General features: G+C 35.3%; 1 protein-coding gene across 3 annotated transcripts in view; it reads left to right on the top strand.

The window, feature by feature from the left end:
* Window positions 1-27692, top strand: part of LOC101745493 (protein alan shepard) — a 150775-nt gene that overhangs the window by 114917 nt on the left and 8166 nt on the right. For 2 of the 3 annotated variants that reach the window (XM_021351930.3, XM_004932221.5), the window contains exons 2-5: window positions 15426-15653; window positions 25284-25555; window positions 25897-25955; window positions 26660-26784. In XM_021351930.3, coding sequence (XP_021207605.1) covers window positions 15426-15653; window positions 25284-25555; window positions 25897-25955; window positions 26660-26784 — 684 coding nt within the window. The remainder of the gene's footprint in view (window positions 1-15425; window positions 15654-25283; window positions 25556-25896; window positions 25956-26659; window positions 26785-27692) is intronic. The other variant, XM_021351931.3, reaches the window with a different exon arrangement.

The raw sequence follows: 27692 nt of genomic DNA, 5'->3' as shown, positions 1-27692 counted from the left end.
TCATATGAAAATAGGACGTAAACGTAATAATTTATACTGTTTTTAATTCTGTAATGTCCTTCCTCTCAAATATAGACTAGGTACGAATAAGTACCTCAGAAGTACAGATTAAATTAATAATAGGTCTTCCTATGAAGTTCCCGTTTTACAACACTGGCCATTTGAAATATAATTAACGTATATCTGGCAATAAATTCTAAATTCAAATGAATTTCATTTTTAAAATATGGATTTCTATTTTAAATTCCAGCCATTAGTTTATTTATTAGTGTTTTGTTGAAAATCTACCGTGAAGGCGATAATTTGAAAATTTACAATAAATTTAAGATAAACGCGTAAAAGTTCCCTTAATTGTGATTACATTGTTTTGGCTTGAAGATTATAAGTACTATGTACATCAGGAGACTGTAAGCAAAGATTTGCATGAGCCGAAACAATTAGTTAGTAAATTGAATCACAAAATTTTCAATACAATTATAACGAACTGGAGTGGCAGAGAAACTAAATTACGGAGCTGGAGTTGCGCCCGACTAGGTTATAATTGAGTTGTACAATAAAGAATTCAATATAGAGATTTAATTAATGAGACTTCATGAGCGTATTCGAGATGCAGCGGGCACAATGCAGCTCAAACAGTCGCGACGAACTAAGACTCGTGATTTTCGTACACGATATGTGATTTGGATTCACATCGATTATATTTTCGATAGATTTCATTCAATTCTGCTAGATTAAGGATTAGTGAATTAGTATGTTATCTTTTTTTTTAGATGGGTGAACGAGCTCACAGCCCACCTGGTGTTAAGTGGTTACTGGAGCCCATAGACATCTACAACGCCACCCACCTTGAGATATAAGTTCTAAGGTCTCAGGTGTAGCTACAACGGCTGCCCCACCCTTCAGACCGAACCGCATTACTGCTTCACGGCAGAAATAAGCAGGGTGGTGGTACCTACCCGCGCGGACTTTCAAGAGGTCCTACCACCAGTAATTACGCAAATTATAATTTTGCGGGTTTGATTTTTATTACATGATGTTATTCCTTCACCGTGGAAGTCAGTCGTGAACATTTGTTGAGTACATATTTCATTAGAAAAATTGGTACCCGCCTGAGATTCGAACACCGGTGCATCGCTCAACACGAATGCACCGGACGTCTTATCCTTTAGGCCACGACGACTAACATTCACATATTAATAATCTAATATATAAAATTCTCGTGTCACAGTTTTCGTTGCCATACTCCTCCGAAACGGCTTGACCGATTTTGATGAAATTTTTTGTGCTTATCCGGTATCTATGAGAATCGGCCAACATCTATTTTTCATCCCCCTAAATGTTAGGGGTAGTCCACCCCTAAATATTTTTTTTTAATTTTTAGACAACATTTTTATTTTCTATTTTTTTATGATACAACATACAAAAATACATACAATCCTCAATTTTCACCCTTCTACGATCAACCCTTATTTTTTATTTGCTAATTACAAACTTTAAAATTTTTTGCGAGAATTTTGTTTTTATTTTGTCATGACGTAGAATAAAAAAATTCATATTACTCTGAAATTTTCACCCCTCTACGATCAACCCCTATTTTTTATTTGTTAATTATAAACTTTAATTTTTTTGGCAAGATTTTCATTTTTATTTTTATTTTATCATGAATAAAATAAAAACTCTGATGATACTCTAAATTTTTCATCCCTCTATGATCAACCCCTATTTTTTATTTGTTAATTATAAACTTTAATTTTTTTGTGCAAGTTTTTATTTTGTTTTGTCATGACTTAAAATAAAAAAAACATATTACTCTCAATTTTCACTCTTATACGATCAACCCCTATTTTTCCATCCTGATTAATATTTTTTTTATTCTATGCACAGATCCGCAATAAGGTTGCAAGATGGCAATCAAATATTATAATTGTAGTACGATAAATTCTTATTCAGAGTTTATAATTTCAAGTTCCTTTAATAATGATTTTTTTTTAAATTGAATTTGATCTCCCGCCCTCGCCGATCGACTACTGATCAACTATCAATCGATCAGCTATCCCCGCCAGGAGTCACCACTCATCCAGCAAACATCACGTAGTAGGGATGAGGACGAAGCCGGTCTCCTGTCTTACTTTTTCTTTTTAAGAGATTTTATGACCTGGTAACTGAGACCTTTAAGTCATGTCTTATTTTAATTTATATATTATTAATATTTTTATGAAAAATGATATTATGGAGTGAAATGAAATGAAGATGATTAATTTGAGACACTAATCAACTGGGTTGAAATTAAATAAAATGAATTGAGATGATATGGGATGAAATATAATCTTAGTAAAATGGTGGTCATTTACTAAGATTTTTTCAGTGGACTTTTTGGAAGATCCCGAAAAGTTACGTCCAGCGGCTTTGTTTCATTTTCCCATATTTGTGCACTTTCACAGATAATAGACAGTTAATAAACCACCATTATTACACATTTAACCCCGAAGAAACACTAAATAGACAAAATAAAACAAATCACACAACTTCACTCCTCGCGTTCCCGCCTAAAAGTCTCCTGTCTTACTCACTATACATCATACATTATACACTTAATATATTTGAGAGCTATACAATACTATACATTTTTCAGCCATGTTTTTTTGGTTTTATTTGTGTATCAATAGTATGTTCAGTAGGTCTGAGAATCAGCTACTATCTATTTTTCATACCCCTAAGTGAAAAGGTTTGTCAGCCCCAAACATTTATTTTTTATTTTAATTTTTTGGATATATTTTTTTTGTTTATAATGAGGTATTATGTGGTTAAATGAGGTTTTTTTTCTACAGTAGAATTTTCTTAGAAATCTTATTTAAGGCAACACAACGTTTGCCGGGACAGCTAGTATCTATATATTAATATGTGAAGCAAAAACTTTGTAGCTCTTTTTACGAAAGTAACGTTGACCAAGGAGTTTGAAATTTCCCACACTTATAGAGAATATAGAGGAGTGCAGAATGCTAATAATTTCTTTGAAATTATGCTTAAAAAATACATTAAATCAATAAAAAAAACATTACACACACACTACCGTTTATTTGAAACACACACACAACACACTCACACGCATGTATACTCGTTTGTTTATTGTAAGTCTGTGCTCAAATTGAGAATAGATTAATATTGTTTGTCTTTAATATTATTTATCTATAGTATAGCCTTGGCGAAATCTGTGATTACAGAAGTAAAGTCCATGACAATAGAACAATAATAATCTTCAAACTTATAATTTAAATGAATTATGATCGAATTTCGACCACTGGGCGACCACTAGTAGTTTGTTATAGAAAGTTTCGGATACCACGTTATTTAATATTTAGATTTTAATTCCTGAAAACTAACGTCGGGCAAAGTAAAGTTTGAGTTCGCTCCCATAATGAGTGAAACATTTTCTCAGGATAAATGTTTTCTTTATTAATATTATCAGATACATTTTTTTGTTTGGCTACAACGTTGCTACGTGTAACAATAACTAATACAGAAAATTTACAGAGCATTAAACTAACTACACTGTCCAATTTTTTTTATATTAAATTTACTTAGATAATATTTCTTTTCTTGACAGCGGTTGAATAGTAGACACAGACGCATTATCTTTACGTGAGCCAGACAAAGTAGATAATTTCCGCATGCTTACCCTTGCGCCAGAAAGGCGAATAGACACCTCTTTCTTTTTTGGATTTACGGAAAGTGAGCACTAAAAGATTACACCTTAGTGCACTTTTAGCCACATGCAAGCTTTAGGTTCAGACTAGTTTGCTCTCTTTTTTACTTGCTGCCTTATTCGCTAGAACACACAGGCATTTAATCCGAAAAGATTACTTTAATGACACCAGTCTGGTCAGACAGATTCTATTTCTATACCTAATCAATCTAACTTAAATAGGAAAACCACCGTTGAATACTACTCCATTAATATGATTGTAATCAATAAAATTGTTCCCGGTCAACAGATCGTTGCAAAATAATTTTATCTGGTTCGCTATAAATATGCATGAATATCTTCCTCTAATATCTTTCTTAGAAATTGCCGCGTTTTACCACAAATCTATATATATAAAAATGAATTGCTGTTCGTTAGTCTCGCTGAAACTCGAGAACGGCTGGACCGATTTGGCTAATTTTGGTCTTGAATTATTTGTCGAAGTCCAGAGAAGGTTTAAAAGGTAGGTAGATAGATATGAAAATACTCGGAATTAAATAAAAATTACAATTTTGTTTCCCCCGATGTGTCCCCCGTCGGACGGATTTCTTTTGTTTGTTTTAAGTTTATTTTATACAAAAGTTTAGGTCTTTTATTTATCGATTGAGGCACTACAAAGTCTGCCGGGTCAGCTAGTATTATAATATAATTGTAATGCCCCTAACACGTAGTCGTAAAACGATTACCCGAAACCTTTCTCCGTTCAATCGCGTGCTTTTTTAGGTTTTCATTCGTAAATTCGCCTCCAGCTAGCTCGTTCTGTAAACGAACTCCAAATATCTGAATCAGACTTGATTGAATCGCAGTCGTGCCCGCGGGAATGGAGTTATTTTCCAACCTATTTCATGCCACGTCGGAACGATTCGCAAGTCACCGTGCTCTCGTGTTTGTTGTACCCCTCTCGAGAAATTTCTTACAGTTCGTTTAATTGTTTGCGACCGTTGTTTCGTGATGTTTATATGTACATAATAATATGTCACCGCTCAGCGTAAATAACGTACGTCAAAAACGTTCTGCGAAGAAGCATGGTTGTTGTCTGTGTGAAGTGTAATATGTCAGTCAATACGTAATTCTCGGAACTATTGAAACTCATATGAAATTCAATCGGTCCTAATAAAAAATCATCAATGTTACTCGTTTTGATTGTTTCGAATCTCTTATGGTTCGGTCAGTGGCAAACGCACGCACAACGCGCCGTACAGTCATCAATCAAAGTCATCGGACACGCCACCCTTGCAGCCACACTAATTTACCCTCGTACTACAGGTAAATGCACTTTTACCACCCGAATAACCCCTACAACGGGGTAACAAGTAATGCATGAAAATGGGAAGGTTTATCACAACAACAAATTTCAAAGTATATTGTTTTGCTATCTTTTCTATTTGCATACGTTAGCCATAATCCATAAATTACATACATTGAATTTTAATTGAAGTTTCAAATATGACTTTAATTTCAATTTCATAAATAATAAGAATCTTCGTAGCTATAATTAATATTACAATAGAATAAAAGCTTTTAAGAAAACATTTAGGTTTGAACTGTAATTTAGTGCCGAAAATCTAGTGTTATCATTTATAATGGCCTTCATTACGTACTATCAAATCAAAATACAATCGTACATACATATTATCAAACAGTCGTAAATCCATGAGTTACCGAGATGACTCACACTACGATACTGTTTAATATTCTCATATTGTTTTCGCTCTTTCGCTATTTATTTTCACAGTTCGATAATTTAAAATATTAAATTATATATATAGTTTTGAAATGAGGAAGAAAGCATTGGCATCCGTCGATAGTATTCTTATCTTTTCGTAAAATATCATCAAATGCAACATATTTGCGATTCAAATCTTATTTTGCCTGTGTGTGTGTGTGTGTGTGTTTATCGAAAGAGATGGTTGAACGAACCTATGTTCTATCTGGTGTTCAATTACCGGATCATATAGACATCACAACGTCGACACATAATGTCGAAATCACAATTTTCATTACCACCACTTTTAAAACTAGAACGCTTTTCGGCAGAACTGGTCGGGCTGGTGATGTCTAGCTGTGAAGCATTAATAAGGAATACCATAAGTGATGTACCAAATAACTAGACACCCGTATACAGGACACACATCCCGAAGGTTTTACACAATGGGTCACTAATCGACTGACGCGGCGCGCAGAGATCGGCAAATGGGGGCGGATTCAAAATTTAATTTGATTGATACTCGACTGTCGCATCGTATACACAATCATATTATTAATCTGTGAAAGTAATAATAATAGTTTACATATTATCGCATATCGATTTTTGACTTGGGTCGCGCGTCGTTTTCAGTATCATATCAAATTAATTACTCAGAAGTTAGTTTTATGATAGCCAGATTAAAGAGGACACAAAATAACTTTTCTCCAAAATAAGTACTATTTTATACTAGTAACCGAGGCGTACATTTTTTTTCTATATTAACTCAAGCGAAGCGCCATATAACAAACAGTTAGTTTCACATGAGATTACAAAAAGAAACTACAATCCTCATGTACTAAATATTAATCAATGTTATATATAGCTTTCATAGTCCAACATCTGGTGTTTTGCATCTAAAATATATTTGCACTTCGCGCGAGATAAAGCCATTTTGTTCGTTTCATGAGAAGAATATAGAAACATGCTTTATTCTATCAGAATATTTATATTTCATTCAAGACATAAACATTTTATCATCGCAATACATATTAGCTACAAAATGGTCGTACGCTAGGCGACGCGAGGGCGTATATAAGAAATCAATAGGTATGCGTCATTTATTTTAACTCACACTACGAATTTTGTGTATACAGTTACAATGGCTTTTATCTACAATATCAGTTCTAACCGCCAGTAATCCCTATCGCCGAGGATTTACCAGCATTTCGAAATACTCATCTGGCGTCCCTTTTTTTTTTGCCACCCGCAAACGATTCGAACAATTTTAATAAATAAACATCTGTCGCACACTCTGTTGACAAATAAAAGGTGTAGATCTGTTAAATTTTACAATGTTTTTGTAATACTTAAACCCTATATTGGAAATTTATTTTAAAGTATATACGTTTTTAAACGCCGTGTTGTTTTCGAAAATTTTAATGGAAAATTTAAAAATAGAATTGAATAAAAACGATAAATATGTAAGAGTAATATGACGGTAATGCTAATGAGCTCTGATTTACAAACAAACACATCCTACTTTGACACGGGCTTTTCAAATGATAAAGATTTGCTATTATTAAAAAAAAATGCGACAACAAAAAGGTTTATTTATACCGGTAACAGTTACTAAAAACATATGATATTTTCGTTACATACAAATGTAGATAGGTAGGTAGGTTTGATTCAAGCTAAAAATGTTATCAATCATGCGTCACTGTATTTCTCAATATTTTACTAACCCTGGTGATTAGATTAATAACCTCCCTGTTAATTATAACATTACAACAGCTATTTATAGCTAGTCAAATCCGGCCCAGTTTACTGGCCGATCTTTGATTTGACTTTGATCTCGACGGTACCAAACTTCACAGCATCATCCGCTAGGACAATCTGAAGAATTCCTGTTTTCATAAAAATCGATAGTACTATTTCGGAGTGTACAGGGAACAAACATCACCATTAATTAAGAAGTTAAAGTAATTTTTTTTATTATTATTTTTTGTTTGTTATGTTCACTCCGTACTCGCCATTAATGTAACCGCGACGGAAATCGCAATCCATTACTAGTATTTTTATAGTGTCCATATTTATAAAAAAGATACTAATGAAATAAAAACAAAAACACTAATCAATAAACAAATTATTAAATTTGAAAATATAATTCCATATTGTTTAAATAAGATTAATTTTGAGTTTAGAATTAATTGCCAGCCAAATACAAATTACGTTTCAAATGGCCAGTATTATAAAACGGCAACTTCATAATTGAACATGCAGTTTCGAAAAGGGCACATCTCTGAAAATGTAAAATGTTCAGGAAATGAAAAAAAACTTATTATTTTCTAAAGCAGTGTAAAATTTAAAATATTAACTTTTGAGATTTATTTTAGTGTTAATTAGCAAGTGAAAATTACTGGAATTATTATAAAATGGGTGTAGGTAAGCCTCAAAACTACATGTATATGAAAAAACGTATTTGACAAAATATGCGACATGTGCCCTTTTCGAAATTGCATATTCAATTAAAGATCGATTAGATTCACCAGTATACTTATGTGCTGCTTTTTCTTTGAATATTTCATGGCACACCGCAGAGCCAGAGAAAAGTATTTTTATGGCCCTAAAGAAAGGCCACGTTCATATTTGGGCAGCCACCGAGGCTCGCGGTTGCCACAGTTCGGCGACACCATTAAGGCATTCTGTCCACGAGCAAGCAATAAATTTTCTTCAGACTGTGAACTGCATGCGAGAAACTGCGTTTCCTACTGAAGCAATTATTACTCGGCTTCAGTTTGCTAGGCTTTATGGACTTCAACTTCAAAGAAATGTTTTCATCGCGAATCGTGTCGTAATTCGTAATGACTGCGCAGAATTTCCAATAGGACTAAAATAATTATATTAGGGATGATATTTCATAGCTATATAATATTATTATGTAATTGAAACACACTTAAGCGTTGTTAGATTAAACCTATAAAAATATAGTTGTTTCAAAGTACATTTTGAGTAAGTTAAAAATTGATATGAAATACTTTTCAAAGAAGTCGCATAAAAATGTGTCCCGTAACTTGTTGTCAGGTGACTCAGAATAAATTTAAGATTTTCATTAAACATAATATAAGTTTTCAATTATGTTTATTTTGGATAATGATTATTTTCAGAAATAATTAATCAACAAAAAAAAATTGCGTTTTTAGCGATTAAGCCCTGAAGGTAGTATTAATGAAATTTTGAACAATTTATTTTTGGGATATGAAATAATTTCAAATACAAAGGTTAAAACACTCATCCTAACTACGGGATTGGCTGTACGTCGTGTTGTATACTATATATATTTTTTGTGTGTGTTAAATGTATCATATGAGTATCTTATATGTTTTTCTGTTGGTTTTAGCCACGAATTAGCGACGACGAGTACTTGAAATAAATATGTTTCACAAGTTTTTTCATACCCGTCGTCATTAATACACTAAACACACCATAACGGATCCAATGACCCATTTTGAACTTTTGCATTGAAAATGCACGTATCATCTTATTCCTTTTGCACATTTGACTTTTTCTTACCAATTAATCTACAATTATTATACTACTAGCTGACCCGGCAGACTTCGTGGTCCTCCAGTCGATGAATAAAAGACCTAAACTTTTGTATAAAATAAACTTAAAACAAACAAAAGGAATCCGTCCAACGGGGGACACATCAAAGTAAAAACAAAATTGTTATTTTTATTTAATTCCTAGCATTTTCATATTTATTTACCTTTTAAACCTTCTCTGGACTTCCGCAAATAATTCAAGAACAATATTAGCCAATCGGTCCAGCCGTTCTCGAGTTTTCGCGAGACTAACGAACAGCAATTCATTTATATACATATATAGGTACATAGATTTTTTGTTTGTTTTGGTCTCTTTATTTTGAGTAATATTTGTCGTATAACGTTATCTACCCGCTATGGTAGATATAGGTACCAATAAGCGTTGGTATGATTAGTGTTAATAGACAATTTAATTAAAAAACCAATAAAACGAATGCTAGGATTGGATCGTAGCAGCTACGCTGCGTCGGTGTGCAAATGAACCGGCGCGGCGTACGTCGAAGGACGCGGCCGCATTCCGCACCGCACCAACACACACGAGACGACACACATACCGACACGTACCCACACGCGCGCCTACAACTACTAATGATAAACTACACGAGTCGCTTTTGCATTTGCACTTCCATCGGTAGAACGAATACGCTAACAACGCAAACATCGTCCTTTTTCGTCCATCGTATTTTGCCTTTGAATTCTTCAAATTAAATATACTAGTGGTCCCCCGGTAGTCGAAATTCGACTATAATTAATTGGAATTGTATAATAAGTTTGTACACTATTATGATTGTATTTTATACTTCTTTAATCACAAATTTCGCCAAGGCTACATAAAAAAGTATTAATAAAGACAAACAATATTTTATCTATTCTCAATTTGACCACAGACGTCAAGAACAAAAGTTTGACAATAAATAGTATGCATGCGTGTGTGCGTCAAATACATGGTATGTAGGGTGTGTAATTTTTTCTTTATTTATTTAATGTATATTTTATACATTATTTAAAAAAATATTAGCATTGTGCACTTCTTCTCTAAATTCTCTGTAAGTGTGGGAAATTTCATACTCCTCCGTCCGCGCAATTTTCGTAAAAAGGGGTACAAAGTTTTTGCTTCACGTATTAATCTAAAGATTATTAGATTAGTATAAATGCATGAGCTCCACCGTTTTAACGTCAACCCATCTGATATTAAATGATTACTGGAGTTACTAGACTTGGCAATGTAAATTTTTCCGACAAACTTATCTTAACTCGTGTAACATCTCAGATTCGAACAACTACAATCTCGCTTTGAAGCCGAGTGGTATAAATCAGCAGGACTTCGTACTCACTCGTACGGGCTGACGTCACGCCTGTTGAAAATAATTTAATTATAAACAAAAAAATCTAATAATCTAATGAAACTTTTTTTATTGCTGTATAGGCAGACGAGATCATACGGCCCGCCTGGTGGTGAGTGATTACCGTCGCCCATAGACTTCAGCAATGCCAGGGGCAGAGCCAAGCCGCTGCCTACCGCTGTCTCTCTATATTATTTCGTTGAAACCGGAGCACAAAGATAAATCTGAATATGTGTAAAGCGGAAACAGTTTAATCACGCAGCCAGTCCCACAGCGCGGGCGCTAATCTCGCGGGCCGCCGTCAGCCGTCGCCGAAGCGAATCGCATACAAATGCGCCGCCAGCCTCAACAAAAAACTGCTGAATAATATCTCCTGCCCGCTCTATCCGCACGAGCTTCCACACATAATCAAGCAGTCATGCCCCGCAGCACGCTCTATGCATTTTACAACCTCATCTTGCACATCGTATCGATCTCGTTCAAAGTGTATCTCGTATCTGAAATAGCTAGTGGTGCCGCAGTAGTCGAAATTCGACTTTAATCAATTGAAATTTTATGTTTAAACATTATTATGGTTCTATTATCAAATACTATTGTACTTATATAATTTAATAATCACAGATTTCGCCAAAACTACACTATACATAAATAATAATAATGACAAACAATATTCATCTATTCTCAATTTGAACACAGACTTTAAAAAAAGTTTGACAATTGACAATAAACAAAGAGTATATTTATATATATATGTGTTGTGTCAAATACATGGTAGTGTGTGTAATGTTTTCTTTATTGATTTAATGTATCTTTTATGCTTTATTTAAAAAAATATTAGCATTGTGCACTTCTTCTCTATATTCTTTATAGGTGTGGAAAATTTCATACTCCTCCGTCCGCGCAATTTTCGTAAAATGGGATACAAAGTTTTTGCTTCACGTATTAATATATAGAGATAGTAAGTACAGTTGTTGCAATATTTGAAGCCGGCGTTGTATCGGTATTTCGTCTCATATTGCCGTCATGTGCCAACTGCGTCACCGCTGCGGATCGAGTGACATCATGCCAGGTCAAAGGAACATAAACATTAACAACACATTTGCATTGTTTTTTCTTGATGCAATTGTCATGTTCTCGGCGTATTGGTTATAAAAAAATTTGAACCACGAACTGAGAAGGTTTTTTTTTATCTATTTACAATAATTAAAATTGAAAAAGAATCAACGAAAACATAAAAGAAAATTTAAACAAACATGGAGTTTTTCTTTTTGTTTACCGAAACTTAACTTTACCGAAATAATTTACCGAATAATTTCATTAATTTATTCAGAGAGAGTTTCATCGATGTAGTCGTATTCAATTTAAAAAACAAACTAGAAAAAAATTTTGAGGTAACGCACATTAAATAAATGCAGATACTCGAATTGAGAACCACCGGTTTTGAAGTCGATTAAAAAATGGCGCAAAACTGTATTTTCTGATATAGCATCAAATGACTACATAACATACGTACAAATTCAATATATTGACTACAGTGCATTTGAAAGTCCATTCAGAATTCCGAGAGGACAACTGTGCTCGTCATTACGACTGTTCGTGGCTAAATGCGAACTGGTAATCAAAAATAGGGGCGTTAGTGTGGGGGCGGGTGGACTTTGACTAGTTGAAATGTCCGAAACAGCTTTTAATTTTCAGAGCAGTCTTCTTGATGATTGAAATGATTGACGTCTCGTCTATGATCAGCCCCATTTAGTTCATATTTCTTCTTACGCGAAAATTATTATCAAGGATTCGTTAAAACAAATTAGTTTTATTTAAAAATTGCTGAATTGCATTTCAATTGCCTCCAATTAATGTAAATTAAATACTGCAATAAGGGCCTTACAAATAAATGCTGATATTTATCCGAAATTATTTGAAAGTTAGTTCAGGATTCACGTAAATTCATTAGGCTTCCCAGCGACTGGGCTCAGTCATTGACAGCTGTAAGTAAACGGCAGTTAATAACTTAAAAGTGTCAGGCTTCTTCGTTAACCGCTCACTGTAAATAGATTGTAAAAACTGGCAAATCTTTTATGGTACATAATGACAATACTTTTAAACTAAGAATTAAATTTCTGTTTATCAGTGCTTAAAACACTATTTCAAGCCTTCACAAGACAACGACACAAATAGCGCATTTTAACTTGATCCATTGAAATTAATTTTAAGCTGATACGGAGTGGACATGTAATAAAACTTAATACTACGTGAGTGTAAAAGACCCTGCGTCGCTTCGTTCTCGTGAAAGCCTTAACAGCTACTCCCTCGAGACAGACCACGGGGACCGATTTTATTGCCTCTTATTGGCTAGTTTCTGAAGTGCGAACTTTAAACTTAAGTAATAACAACGTCAATAGAAATAAAACGTATTCGACCGTGATCTGAGTACGTATTTCCTGTTAACGACCGGTGAAACTACAGGTGAAACAACATTCGGACTTTCACTGAAATGCAATACACAGTAAAATTACAATACGGATCGAACGATTACCAAATTGAACCTGAATTTCGAATTTTCGGACATGTTTGTGTCGATTTCGTGGTCACCACAAGTTTCACTAAACAATAATTTTGTTCGATAGAAGTTAGCCTTTGCTGGGAACCATTACGATTCTAGATGTTTTCGATAAAACAAATTTCAAACTGGGTACATCGCATAACATATAGCAAAAGTTGCTTATGTAAACAAAGAATACTAAGAATAAAGAATAAAAATAATAAATATGCATTATGAATTGCGTTACTTTCTATTTCAAACTACTCCTTTATTTCGATCTCATTATCTTGTATCTCAAGTTTCCCAATTTGTCTTATTAAAATATTGAATCATCCGTAACCCAATGATAAGATGACCGGTAAACTAATAGTAATAGGATTAAACAATGATTCACTTTTGAAACAGATACCAAATTCAAATGTTTAGTGGAGATAAGATTGTTTTAAAAAAAAAACATAACCTAACTTTACGAAGGACATTAACCGTAGGTAGGATAGTATATACATACAGCAAAGTATAGTTATAAAGCTCAAAAGAAAGGAAAAAAAAGCGTAACTACTAGTGGAACGTATGAAATGGACATATAAAAACCTAAAGCTATGTGGAAAGCTTGAAAATAATGAATATTTTCCGATGGAAATATAATAAGAAAGATGAAATTAATTTGCAGAAACTAGATGCGACATTCTAGATATTGATATTTCTCTTCCAGTTAGATTAAATTTCCCTTAGCATTGGGGGGAGGTTCGGGTGGTGGGTAGGCAGCAACAAGCTGCGCCCGGCGTCGAGACGGAACCGGCGCGCCGCGACGACGCCACAAACCCACTCAACATAAAACTAAATCACCCACTACTGACGAGAAAACGTGATGATAGCTCTCAACACAAGCCGCCCGTGAACAGACTCGAGTATCCATTCTGAGTTCTGCTTCTTTTCTTCCGTTTTATTTGTTTTCTTCGAAGACTTGCTACGGTGTTCATAATTACCAAATATAGCCTAAAGTTTTTTTTTTCTTTATACCCTAAATCCTCCGCATCGATGTTGCTATGAGAATAATTCCAAGTTAAGTTATAAAGTTGGAATCAGTCCAAAATCCATATCGTCTCGACTGTATGTATCGACATTCTACCCTAATTCCTCAGTCGGACACTCCCACGCACACTAAGCGGATTGGAGGCTTATCGCTTAACAGGCGTGCTTACTTATATTCCTTTTTTCAATGGCAAAAAATAAATAGTTATAAAGTATAAGAACGCTACTTTAGAAGAAAAAACGACAACAAAGCGCTGATCCCTCGAGCTTTCCTAGTGGGTTTTTCGAATTCCGTGACTCAAATAATTAAGTGTAAAGATGGGGGTCGCCGGGTAAAATTTATACATTGTTATTACCACTATAAATCTCATTTTCGGTGAACGCACTCATCCGGAATAACAAACAGGTATTCGTTTGAGAAAATTTCATTTCACAAAATGAATTCTAATGTTTGAAAAAAAATGGCCACCCAAGTATCCAATTTTTATAATATTACTAGCGACCCGCTCTCGCTTCGCTTCGGAAACTGTAATTTATTATTGATTTCACCACTATTTAATGAATGTTATTATACATATAAACATTACTCTTCAATCACCCTATCTATTAAAAAAAACCGCATCAAAATCAGTTGCGTAGTTTTAAAGATTTAAGCATACATAGGGATATAGGGACAAAGAAAGCAACTTTGTTTTATACTATGTGCCGTTGTCAGAGGATTTCAATCATTTTAATAACTTAAAAAATATTGGTATGAAATGTTTATAGCTTTAAATGTAATCGTGCATAACAGTCATGATGCGAGATAGCATGTAATTGTGAAAGTGTGCAAACACGCTCGTTCGCGGCTCTCGAATGTCGAAGCGCGGACTAGGAGTTTTAAAGTGCTAATAAATAAAAGGATGTTGACAATTACCTACGTCATTTATTATGCAATACTTTCATACCCATAATTATAATGTCTATGAAAACGGATACCGTTTTTGTGTTTCTTAAATAACACGAGTATTCAATAAAATAAAATTCAAGTCGTCGTGGCCTAAAGGATAAGACGTCTGGTGCATTCCTATCCAGCGATGCACCGGTGTTCGAATCCCGCAGGCGGGTACCAATTTTTCTAATGAAATACGTACTTAACAAATGTTCACGATTGACTTCCACGGTGAAGGATTAACATCGTGTAATAAAAATAAAACAGCAAAATTATATTTTGCGTAATTACTGGTGGTAGGACCTCTTGTGAGTCCGCACGGGTAGGTACCACCACCCCGCCTATTTCTGCCGTGAAGCAGTAATGCGTTTCGATTTGAAGGGTGGGGTAGCCGTTGTAACTATATTGAGACCTTAAAACTTATATCTCAAGATGCTCCTGTAACTACTTAACACCAGGTGGGCTGTGAGCTCGTCCACCGATTTAAGCTACCAAAAAAAAAAAAAAAGATTTATCTGAGAGCTTAATTTTATTGTTGTTTGTTTATAGATAAGCGGCGGTTGTCGATCTGCAAGCGGTGCGAGCGTGGGCGCAGTGACGGTCGCGAGCGCAGGCGCGGGCGCGGGCGCGTGCGCAGCGCGCATGGCTAGCGCGGGCGCGCAATATCGCGGCGGCGCGCAGCAGTGGCCGGCGGCCTATACGCCGCAGCCCTGCCGCTACCCGCCGCCTCAGCCCCAGGCTTACACGGCGGCCCCTAGCCCTTACACGCCGCACCAGGTAACTAGCAATTGAGACCAGTATATTCGGTGTACCAATATACTACGTTCCCCCCAGAGTAGTGCTCATTATTACACTCATCCACCGTATACCGTTGAATCCTATTTCCTTATTCTGAGTCTCCCCAGCGCTATGACATAAATCCTTTCAAACGAGATTTCAAAGAAATCGAATTCGGTATGGAAATAGTTTGAGCCCTGGGAAACAATATAGACCTTTCATCCCACTGCTGTGCACGGGTATTCACTAACGCGACACAAAATTTTAGTCTTCGCGAACGAAGCTGCGGTCAGAAGACTAGTATTATTATAAATTTGATATTCAAAATCATTATAGCAAATAAATTCATTCCCTCCCATAACTCATAACATAACATAACAAATAATAGAAACTAAAAGAAATCTCAAACAATCCATGTAATTAAAAATTATGTTTGTCCTCTTTCTATGCGTTCTTGAACAATTTGTTGAAACACGTTAAATTTGGGTTTTACGCTCCCGGGATGTTTTCAAGAAATCGATATTTTTCGTTGATTATTCAGTGGTTTCACTAGTGTCTAATAAGATTAACGACTTCAGTAATAATATGTAAGTTAATGTTTGATGACGTCGATTGGTGAGTACTCCAATGAGTATAATAAACTTTACGATTAAATTTACGAGCGCCATACCGAAGTATTTTCACTTTTTATTATGACTCAAACAATAAATTTAAGTTTTAAATGTCTCTTAATAAAGAGCTTGTTCTAGTTGTTTTTAATCGTTCAATAAATAATATAATAAGATTTACATTTTGTTGTAGCGCAATGCAATGGCGTAACGCAATAATTTGTATTATACCTAAATAATCATAACTATCTTCATCTTTCTCCACCTTATCCCACCAGGTGGGGTCAGCACAGCTAATTTTTCTCTTCCATTCTCTTCTATCAGCCGTCATCCTCAACACTCACTTCTCTCTCTCTCTCTCTATACGTCATTCGCATACTCCATCCATATCTTCTTCGGTAGACCTCTTCCCTCTCAAATAATCATAACTGTCTATATATAAAAAATATATTTTTGAGAATATATTTAGACCAAAAATAGCGAAAACGTTCCCTTAAAAATTTGGCCAAATTCCAAAAACAGGCTGTTGATTAACCGCAAAGTCAGCACCCTGATATTATAGCTCCGTAAATTTCATATCGTATTATGCATTATATAAACAATATCAAGTGATTGATGTATTCCTTGCGACCGGGAGCAACATAAACGTGATTTGCATTAAACTAGTTAATCCATTAGCTTAGTACGTTATTGTCCTAAGTTGATTTAGTTACTTCAGTTTATTATTATAATATCTAATTATGAAAGTCATTGTCGAAAGTGTGTGTTACATCAATTTGTTGTCCGAGTATTTGTTTGAAATTCTACAACAATCATTAAAAAAAAAACAGTCGTCTCTTATTCTTATACCTTTAAACGAGCAATTCTTATATATAATCTGAATTTCGGAAACGGCTCCAACGATTTTCATAAAATTTAGTATACAGAGGATTTCGGGGACGATGAATCGAGCTACGATTTATTTTCAGGAAAAGTTGTTTTATTCGTGTTTTCAATAATCAACTTTCTCGATAAACAACTTTATGACTCTTCCCGACATCTATTGGCGAATAATAATACTATTTTTCTTAATTGAGAGCAACTAACAGCTTTAAAGACATAACAAGATGGCGTTAACAAAAAAAAAACCGAGCAAAGCTCGGTCATCATCTAGTTTTACCATTAAGTTCGTTACACTGTGGTAATCTCAAAATAAAATTAATACTTTTACAAAAACACATTACGTTCCGAACAAAACATGTATCGACGTTGAGTATCGACGCCCGTATACCTTCTTTACTTGTATAGTTCGACGTTTTCCAATCTGTTTACGATGCAGACACAAAACAGATGTTGAACAACGATCTCGCTCTCCGACGACCATACCTACCCTAGTTGAAGCCTCGTCACTGAGTATCGCGCCTTTATCGCTTTAACAAATAAAATGCTAGCTCGTATCCGTACATGTTTTATTACAGTGCGTCTCCTTCAGGATTTATCTCGCGGTCGGCGACGATGCCTGAACTCGTTTTTTACGTTTGAAAAACTATATAAATCGTTTAAACGAATCGTTTTCTTGTTATTTTTTTTTTCTTTTTTTGTGCCCGTACAATTCTAGAATAGTTGGCATATTTTTCGTAATTTCTTTGGGTAGATATCTTTTAATTTTATAATATGGCCGTTATTTGTACACTTTAAAAAAAATGTAATTCATAGGAAACTATGAGGCCAGTCTATCAAGACGGTGCCCTAATATTTGATCAATTAATAGGCACTATACTATTGTTGTTCAAACACTAAACAATATTTTATCTATATCTCTCTGTGACAATAACTATTAAAAGTTACTAACGCGATAAACTCTTTAGTCTTCGGTTTTTACTAGCAACACATAGGTATCTATGGCCGCCTGATTAATGACCGGAATATGTCAGCTGTCAGGGCTGTCACAACTCCGCAGCTTGTTAAATTCATCGCGCGCCCCCTCCCAAATATTGTAACTTAAATAGAGGTTACATTTTCGTGAAGGAATCAACCTTTTTTATAGCAATCAACCATTGGTATACGAATACACAATACGGTACATAATTATTTACGAATGTGTTAAAATGCTTCAGTGTTGAAGTTTTAGGGCGAAAATTTTAGACCTTAACTATTTTGAAAGTTAAAAATCGAAAAAAAGAAATAAACCAGAAACAAACCTTTCTTTTACTATTTTTTGCGATAAGACTTACTTTAATACCGGTGGTTGTTCACGCAATAAACTTCTAGCAACATAATGTTAATCGTCAAGATTAAAACACCGACTATATTATTTTATGAATTCAATATTACAATAAATTAGTATTTATTTATTTATTTAGTACGTCATTTAACGTGTTTTTATTAATATCCTAACTTTTTTTTCTATCTACCACAAAAAAGACCGTATAGAAATATAATTTTTCATTTCGTCTATCTAATCTGTTGAACACACGCACGTTGGCATTGTGGGAATAATAGTCGGTTTATTTTAGTACGCAGCACGTCCCAGATGTAGGACCCTCGTACAAGTCGGGGTGAAAGTATAAATAAACAAGGCTTGCTGATATCTGTCATCCGAAGAATTAGATTTATTCCGGCCGAAGCGGAAGGTGAAGGAACCTGGCCCTCCTTTACTACCGCTAACGAATTACTAATGCAACTTTCGTCGTCACGTACTTTAAATGCGTTGTGAGGACAAACAAATTTATGTGGTTTTCGAATTAAAACCTTACATTAACACAATAGAAGCACTTATGTCGTGTAACATGTGTTAGAAAAGTGTACATATTTATAAACTCGGCTGTTTTGTCTAAGTAATCGACTTTTTTTTTGGCTATGCTGATAGCCTTGAGAGGCTATTTCAGCTTCTCCTTGACGTGTAGGTCAGCTCACAGGGCTCTAACCAGGAGTCTTGGTAACACTTCTTCGCAGAATCTACCACCGCATCGGAAACGCGTCCCACTGAGAAGATCCGGCGAAAAACTCCGTGGGCTGTGTCTATGGGTTAATTCACTTGAGATGAATCGCCTATAATATGGTACAGAAACCAAAGTAGTATGAGTGTAGACTAAGGGAACAGTTTCATCCCTAAACATGTTCAATATGGTGAAACTACTATATCGAGAAAAAAGCATTTTTCCCGTCGTAAGGGAGGCTGTTTTTTGTTGAATTATGTAAATGCCGGAATGACGCAGGCTAGACCCGATACCGATATTTAAATTCGTCCGAACATGGTGAGCGATTTTTCTCTGTAACGTCCGACCCTGCCTATTTATTACGAAAAAAAGGGAAACAAAAAAAAAAACTGGCGATATTTCACCCAACAATTTCATTATCTGATGTCTGGTATAACTTGTTTTATGCTTTTGGTAAACGATATTCAATTTTCTCTTTTAAAGAAGCTACAAATATTTGTACAAGAAACTACATTTTTTTTATAGTCAAAGTTGACTATATAATTTTATAGTCAATATTATATCTTCGTAGCGTATTGCATTTGTACTTGAAGACAAAAAAGAACAATTTTACATCGTTCGAATCTAAACAAATAAGTAGCAAGTCAAAAGTGAATGAAATTTATCGATTCCCTGATTGAATCGACGATAAAACAAATGGAGTTCTCAATTTAAATAGATTGAACGGGATTTATGCTACATTTCCTGAGCTTCGCACGAATCAAATGAGATAGTCTCCAATAACAAATGTTCGATAAATGAAACTAGTTTCAGAATTGTTTAAATCATTGAAAAGCATGAGCTACTTGCACATTCCATATTCGACGGTTCGTATATATCATAATTAGATGATATTGTGTACTGATATGGTTTTACTGGTGGTAGGACCTCTTGTGAGTCCGCACGGGTAGGTACCACCGCCCCGCCTATTTCTGCCGTGAAGCAGTAATGCGTTTCGGTTTAAAGGGTGGGGCAGCCGTTGTGATTATACAGAGACCTTAGAACTATATCTCAAGGTGTGTGGCGCATTTACGTTGTAGATGTCTATGGACTCCAGTAACCACTTAACACCAGGTAGGCTGTGAACTCGTCCGCATATATAAGCAATAAAAAAAAATGGAATTCTTATTAGTTATTTGACAAAGTAAGCAAAAAAGATTATGACAAAAGTTGAAACTTTTCGGGTTTACCGGGCATGTGCCGTTAGCGACACGCACGCGCTACCCTATCGAGCCAAGACCAACTGTTGAGTCCCCCTCGCTCAGCGCTCTCGTACTACTACGTCATCACTCGACGTCACTCTTCCATGTGTACATTAACGCTATCAGAAATAAGTGTTGATATGACTTAAAAACAAAGTGCTATGTATGTAGATGACATGAAAAAAATTATTAATCAGTGTGATTTGTAAACTTGTATGGTTTCGATCTCGTTTGCTAGAGACTAAGTGAACAAGAAAAAAACTTCACAATTAAAAATATACAGTTGTTTTCTTCTTTCCAATTACACGTACATCGCGCAATGGTAGATATTCAGAGACACGTCAGAAGTTTGAACAAGTTGCCACGTTGATGATTACTCTTCAAGAGTTGTCACCCCTCCCCTCGTCCCTAAACTTGGCACCTGTCGAACTGAACCAGACTGATTGGAACTTCAATCCTCTTTTCGAGCGTATTTCCCAATATACGGAATCTTCCTTAAACTCCGAGAGATCTTCCTACGTAAACAGTAAAGCTGATTTATATATTTATTTATTTAGAAAAACTCCGTAATATATTCATTGTACTCTTAAAATTTATATGTTCAGTTGAAATAAGTATCTTAGATTTATGTTTAAATCAAATTGAAAAAAAAATAAGGCTTGGTTTAGTAATTGTCGTACGCATTATCATACGAACGCAGTTAGCGGATGTTCTCGTCCGCAAGAGACAATATAGCTGACTCCGTCGTGAGTTTTTTCAACTCTAATCCTCGACATGAGCTGTATAGTGGTTAGTAATTACTAATGGCTAGTAGCCATTTTTATCGAGATAATTGATCTAAATATAATTCTATAGTGTGTTAATAACTTTACACGTTGTATAGCTTGCGGGTTGATATTTCTGCTGCCAGATATAAAAAAATTCATCATTTATAATCAGTAACCTTTTTTTTATAGAACATAACCTAAAAAAATATCACTAACTATAAGTTTTCTAATATCGAGAATGGTGTCACAATTACGTGCGCTGCAAAACACATTTGATATATTTTGATATAACAAACCCATACACGTGCTAAAAATATTACAATGCCAAAAATATTCGAACTTAATATTTAATTAAATGAATTATTTATACTAAAAAAACATGGTTTTGCTAGTGATAATAAAATAGTATTTTTTATAAGTTTACTATAGAGAATACATAATTACAAATACTTTGACAGATATTGCCTTATAGCTCATGTTGCTATATGATTACAATTATAGTCGTTTTGGAAATGTTGCTGCCGTGAACAACAGAGGCTTAAAAGTAATAGAACTTTGAATGATCGTCTCCCTCAGGAGTAGGGGACTGACTCATTTAATTACTCGTCCGAAATTCCGAGCAGATAATAAAGTTAAATTGAGTAAATTGCTCAGGTGCCCTTCATATTATTGTCTCCGTGCCCACGACGAACCCAACATTTTAGTTTCTAATCGTAGATCTAATTTCTTGCTAAAAATCATTCGACCTTATTAAGTTTGTCGATGGTTTAAAATACATATTAAGATGATAGCTGACAAAACCTTTCATTCAACAATTAACTTCGTTAACTATTGGGTCCACATTCGAACACGCGGTCGAATTGTCAATACAGTTAGATTAAAGAAAAACGTTAAGGTTCATTGAACTTTGGATTCAATTAAAATTCGTCTAACCCCTTAAGTTTGCATAATTTAAGATAATACAAAAAAATAAATAGGGCGTATTTAAAACGGCTATTCAATCGTCAGAGCAGAACGCTTCGCGATAGAATTAGGTGGGGTAGTGGTATCCGGATTAGAATTCGCCGGGGACACAAAGAGCTTGTGAAGAAGGCTTAATTTTTTTTATCGCTTTGATGATTGGACGAAGTTCACGGCCCACCTGGTATTTAGTGGTAACCGTAGCCCATAGACATCTACAACGTAAATGCCGCCATCCACGTCGAGCGATGAGTTCTAAGGTCTCATTTTTTACAGTACAACCGCTGGCCCACCCTTCAAACCGAAACGCATTACTGCTTCGCGGCAGATATAGGTGGGGTGGTGGTACCATGCGGACTCACAAGATGTCCCACCACGAGTAGGAAATACCGATCCCGATGGATAGTCACGGCAATTTCTATCGACTAACTCGATAGGGTAGTACGTAGCATCCCTAACTATTGAGTCGTTGTTTAAATCTCACATCAGGCATACATTCGTGTGACGAACAGATTTGTTTGCTCTTTGTCTGGATGTTCAAAATCTACATATTTATATTTATTTAAACGTATATAAGGTACATCAGTCTCTCTTTTTCCTAATACATAGAGTTTCAGGCCAGATGACCGTGTGTTATTTGCCCTCGATTTATTACGTCGGTAATTCAATAACCGTACACATCACTATTATTTTGCAAAGATTCAAAGTTCAATCGTATCTCACCAGTCATTGCTTAAACCATACATGAGCCTACATCTGTGCGCGTTATTTTTTTAATTATATCTTATACCTTTAAACGAGCAATTCTTGTATATATATAATCTGGATCTCGGAAACGGCTCCAACGATTTTCATAAAATTTAGTATACAGGGGTTTTCGGGGGCGATAAATCGATTTAGCTACGATTTCTTTTCAGAAAATGTTGTTTTATTCGTGTTTTCAATAATCAACTTTATCGATAATCAAGTTTATGACTCTTCCCGACATCTATTGGCCAATAATAATACTATTTTTCTTAATTGAGAGCAACTAACTTGCTTTAAAGACACAACAAGATGGCGTTATAAAAAATAAAAATAAACGAGCAAAGGTCATCATCTTGTTATAGTATTATTACTGAACCTCTACAGTACCCACGTAATATTTTACGAAAATATCAAAACCCTCTACAGTCCATTGAAAGTGTTAGATAGATTAGCTAGGTATCTTTGGTACATTTAACAACAAAAAAAAACATTAGACTGTAGCACATACACGTTGTTCAATACTACATTCCGTCGTACATGTAAGCTAGACAGAGTTAGTTAATCAAAAATAACGGTAATGCCATAAACAGAGTTGGGAGCTAGACCACGAGCGCCTCGTACCGTTACCGCAGCTCCCAGCAGTAACACGCGAGACTCCATTAGCGTGCGTGCTCAGAATTGGCATGCATTCATTACGCCTCCCTATTCATTACTAAACTCCACTAAATCTACATTACCAAAGTGGTTCCAATTATAGCCAAATTCTAGCAATTTGTTAAAAAAATCAATGCAAATCATTTTGCACGTCGCTATATTTCTTGTTGTATTCACTAAAAATGCCTTGAATATTCGTAACATGAGTTTTTTTTTGGTTTGATTTTCTACTAAAAGTTGGCCAGTTTCTATATCTAATCTATCTATTTAGTTTCTTAATCGTTCGTTGTTTCTCGTTTTGACGCGTGAAAGAGCGATAGATAGATCTAAAGGGCATTACGAATCAACGTCGAACCTATCTACCATTAAAGTCTCCGACCATCGTTCTTGTCGAACCCGTCGCTTGCGACGAAGTGCTCGGCGAATAAACACAGCCCACTGAGTTTCTCGCCGGATCTTCTCAGTGGGTCGCGTTTCCTATTCGGTGGTAGATTCTGCGAAGCACTGCTCTTGCGAGGGTTAGTGTTAGCAACGTCGTCAGGTTTAAGCCCTGTGAGCTCACCTACTTGTTAGGTTACGCTGGCATAGCCTCTCAAAGCTATCAGCTTAGGTAGTTATTAAAAACAAAAATTAAAGTCTTGTTTTATATTAAATTTCATTTTGTTGATAGGTGTCAACTACATAATTTCATAATTATAATATAATTACGAATCAATAGAGCCTTCCAGGTATTTTAATAGAATTTAAGAAAAAAGTTCAGATGATTCTAGGATCGGTACAGAAAGCTTTTAGTTTAAATGGAAAACCTGACGCAATCATTACACCCCTAACATTAAGTCGGCAGATGAGCACGCGTGAACACTTATTACTTTAGTCTACCGTCTTTAAATTCCAGGTAAACGCACGTCTGTATCATCAAGGAGATTATTACAGCATTGCAATCAACTTAACGTGTTCATAACGTCGCCTTTCCGTGTTACGTCGTGTAAACAAAATTAAATGATCACAAACAATTGACGTTCACTTAAAATACCTACTCCGTATTAAAGGCGAAGGTATTTCATTATGTTTACTTCTAACTTCAGTTACAATAGAAAAATAACAGCCTTATGAATAAATATGGAAGTTGTTGTTGCTCTATTTCTGAACATAAAATTATTTTATTGCTTTTTCCTTTCACAATACATTTCAACGTTTCAGTTAATTATTATTTTTGTTATTGTACGTGATGAGATTTTTCTATTATGGTAAAAAGGTGACGAGAGATTCATTTATAAATGCAAGTCGTCGTGGCCTAAAGGATAAGACGTCCGATGCATTTGTATCGAGCGATGCAACGGTGTTCGAATCCCGCAGGCGAAGACCAATTTTTCTAATGATATACGTACTTAACAAATGTTCACGACTGACTTCCACGGTGAAGGAATAACATTGTGTAACAAAAATCAAACCCGCAAAATTATGATTACTGGTGGTAGGACCTCTTGTGAGTCCGCACTGGTAGGTACCACCACACCGTCTATTTCTAACGTGAAGCAGTAATGCGTGTCGGTTTGAAGGGTAGGGCAGCCGTTGTAACTATACTGAGACCTTAGAACTTATATCTCAAGGCGGGTGGCGCATTTACGTTGTAGATGTCTATGGCCTTTAGTAATACCGAATATTTGTGGTAATTTTACCCAATGCGATTGAAACACACGAGATTTAAGACGTAACTTTGTATTTGGATTTGCAGTACAGCGGCGCAACGATGGGCGGTGGGTGCGGCGGTACCGGTACGCGTGTGCCAACCGCAGCGTCTCCGGCTAATACGGCCTCCTCATCGTCATCCAACACCGGCTCTGGGGGCGGAACTCGCTCGACTAGCCTCAGCACTGCGCCGCCTCCACCGGCATCTTCCGCGTCCACATCGGCCGCCGGCGTTGAGCAACTGAGCCGCACCAATCTTTACATTCGAGGACTGAGTCCGAACACTACCGATAAGGACCTCGTCCAAATGTGCCAAATGTAAGAACAGAATGGTTGTACTATTGATTATTATCTTTAATATATTGACCGTATTATTATGAAACTAGTGACCCGCCCGCGCTTCGCTTCGGAAACATGATATTTTATTATTGATTATTTACGACATCAAATTAGAAACCTCAAAATTAACAGTATTTCTCCACTATTTAATGGATGTTATTATACATATAACTCTTCCTCTTCAATCACTCTATCTATTAAAAAAAACCGCATCAAAATCGGTTACGTATTTTTAAAGATTTAAGCATACATAGGGATATAGGGACAGAGAAAGCGACTTTGTTTTATACTATGTAGTGATTATGATATTTAAATTCCAGGTATGGCAGCATAATTTCAACTAAAGCGATTTTGGACAAAAATACGAATAAATGTAAAGGTAAACAACTTTTACCCCCGTACGTCGAAAAATTACACTCATAGAACTATTAAAACGTAACGTACCTATTCTTAGATATAATTATCTGTGCATACTTAGTTATTTATTTCACGTATGTATGTAAGATATTATTTTCAATTAACTTTACTGGTAAAATAGATTGTGCATCGTTAGTTGGTCTTTATGTAAACGAATTATTTAAAATAATGTTAATATTTTCTAGAATACCATATATCGTCATTTAACTAAACCATCTATGGTGAGAGTTTTTCCAATGTATATGCACGATCACTAGTTTATTCGACATAAAGCTAATTTATATTATCATCATATTTATGTATGTAACTACACGTTTATTTTACATACTCGATTGTTATAATAAAAGTAGTTCGTCACCATTATTTGTTACACGTGCACAGATGAACGATATCGTTTATATTCCTAATTACAATGCACATTAATTAAATGTTTACACATGTTGTATATTCTTTGATGTCTCACTCCATCACGCTGTTTATAAATTTAGGCGATATCCGTGCTCTCATTAGTCGCATTAATACGAAATGCATTATCGTTGCCCGAAAATTCGAAATTTTATTCGTTCAATAGCATGACATTCGTAAAAATCGAATAGAACAAAATCTATAAAATAATTTCGAAAAATTACCTTTAACTATACGAAAATTCGTAATTTGTTTCCGCAGGTTATGGTTTTGTAGATTTCGAAACGATCGCATCAGCCGAGGCAGCTGTTAAAGGATTACAAGCCAAAGGTGTTCAGGCCCAGATGGCTAAAGTGGGTATCTGGTTCCTGCGTAGACTCAACCGTGTACGTTTTGCATGCAAGTAATACTATTATGACTAACCGCCTGATCCTAGTCCGCTCTTACTCATCCTTCTAACACTAACCCCCTTGTGTTACGAAAACTATGCTCTCCGATGAAATTCCTTCCAGACTTCCTTAATTAAAAAAAAAACGCCTCATCCAAGAACACAATCGGGGTTGGCAAGGTACTTTAAATCGTTAAATCGCTCATACATCTCGTGTTGTTTCGACTTAATAACCTAAAAAAGAAAACTGAAAAATGTTTCGTGTTGTAATTAATCATTGTTCAATCAGGACTCATTTTCATGGTGTGAAAAATAACTGATTTAATACCTTGCTTTGAAACATCGTCCGTTCCATCCGTGTTCCTGACTTATAGCTTTAGCTCTATACATATCTGTTGAGAAATGCTAAAAAATACCGACGAACTAGAAGGCCACACCGTTGTATCGTGCTAGATCCAGCTATAATTAAATTTAATGTTCTGGAATTTATCTATTGAAGAAGACACGGGACAAAACATCACAGAGGTATTCCAAACGAACATAATTGTCTAAAAGTTTTGCGATCATGACGATACGGGGATTTTTATTAATCTCATTACTCAAAATAAAATACTTAATCATTCAGTTATCAGTACGAAATGGGAACGAAAACGCGTGGTAAATTGGTATGTCAGCATAATCCCGAACAGCAAAAAAAAAACACTAACGTGTTGTAAGTATTCCTTACCTTTCAATGATACGCAAATCCGTCGCAGAAATAACGCTTAACCCCTCAACTTCAGACATTGTTTCATCTTGTTAATTCTATACTATTTTCGTTGCTTCAGCGTTATAACTAACAATATCTCTCGCTCCTGGGCTCGGGTATTTTCTATGCTTCCGATATTGAATTAGTGTGTATGCAAT

Source organism: Bombyx mori, chromosome 8 (genome assembly GCF_030269925.1).
Source record: "Bombyx mori chromosome 8, ASM3026992v2".
In the NCBI taxonomy this organism is placed as follows: Eukaryota; Metazoa; Arthropoda; class Insecta; order Lepidoptera; family Bombycidae; genus Bombyx; species Bombyx mori.
The sequence above is the reverse complement of the archived record's forward strand: the minus strand, read 5'-3'. Positions and strand labels throughout refer to the sequence as shown.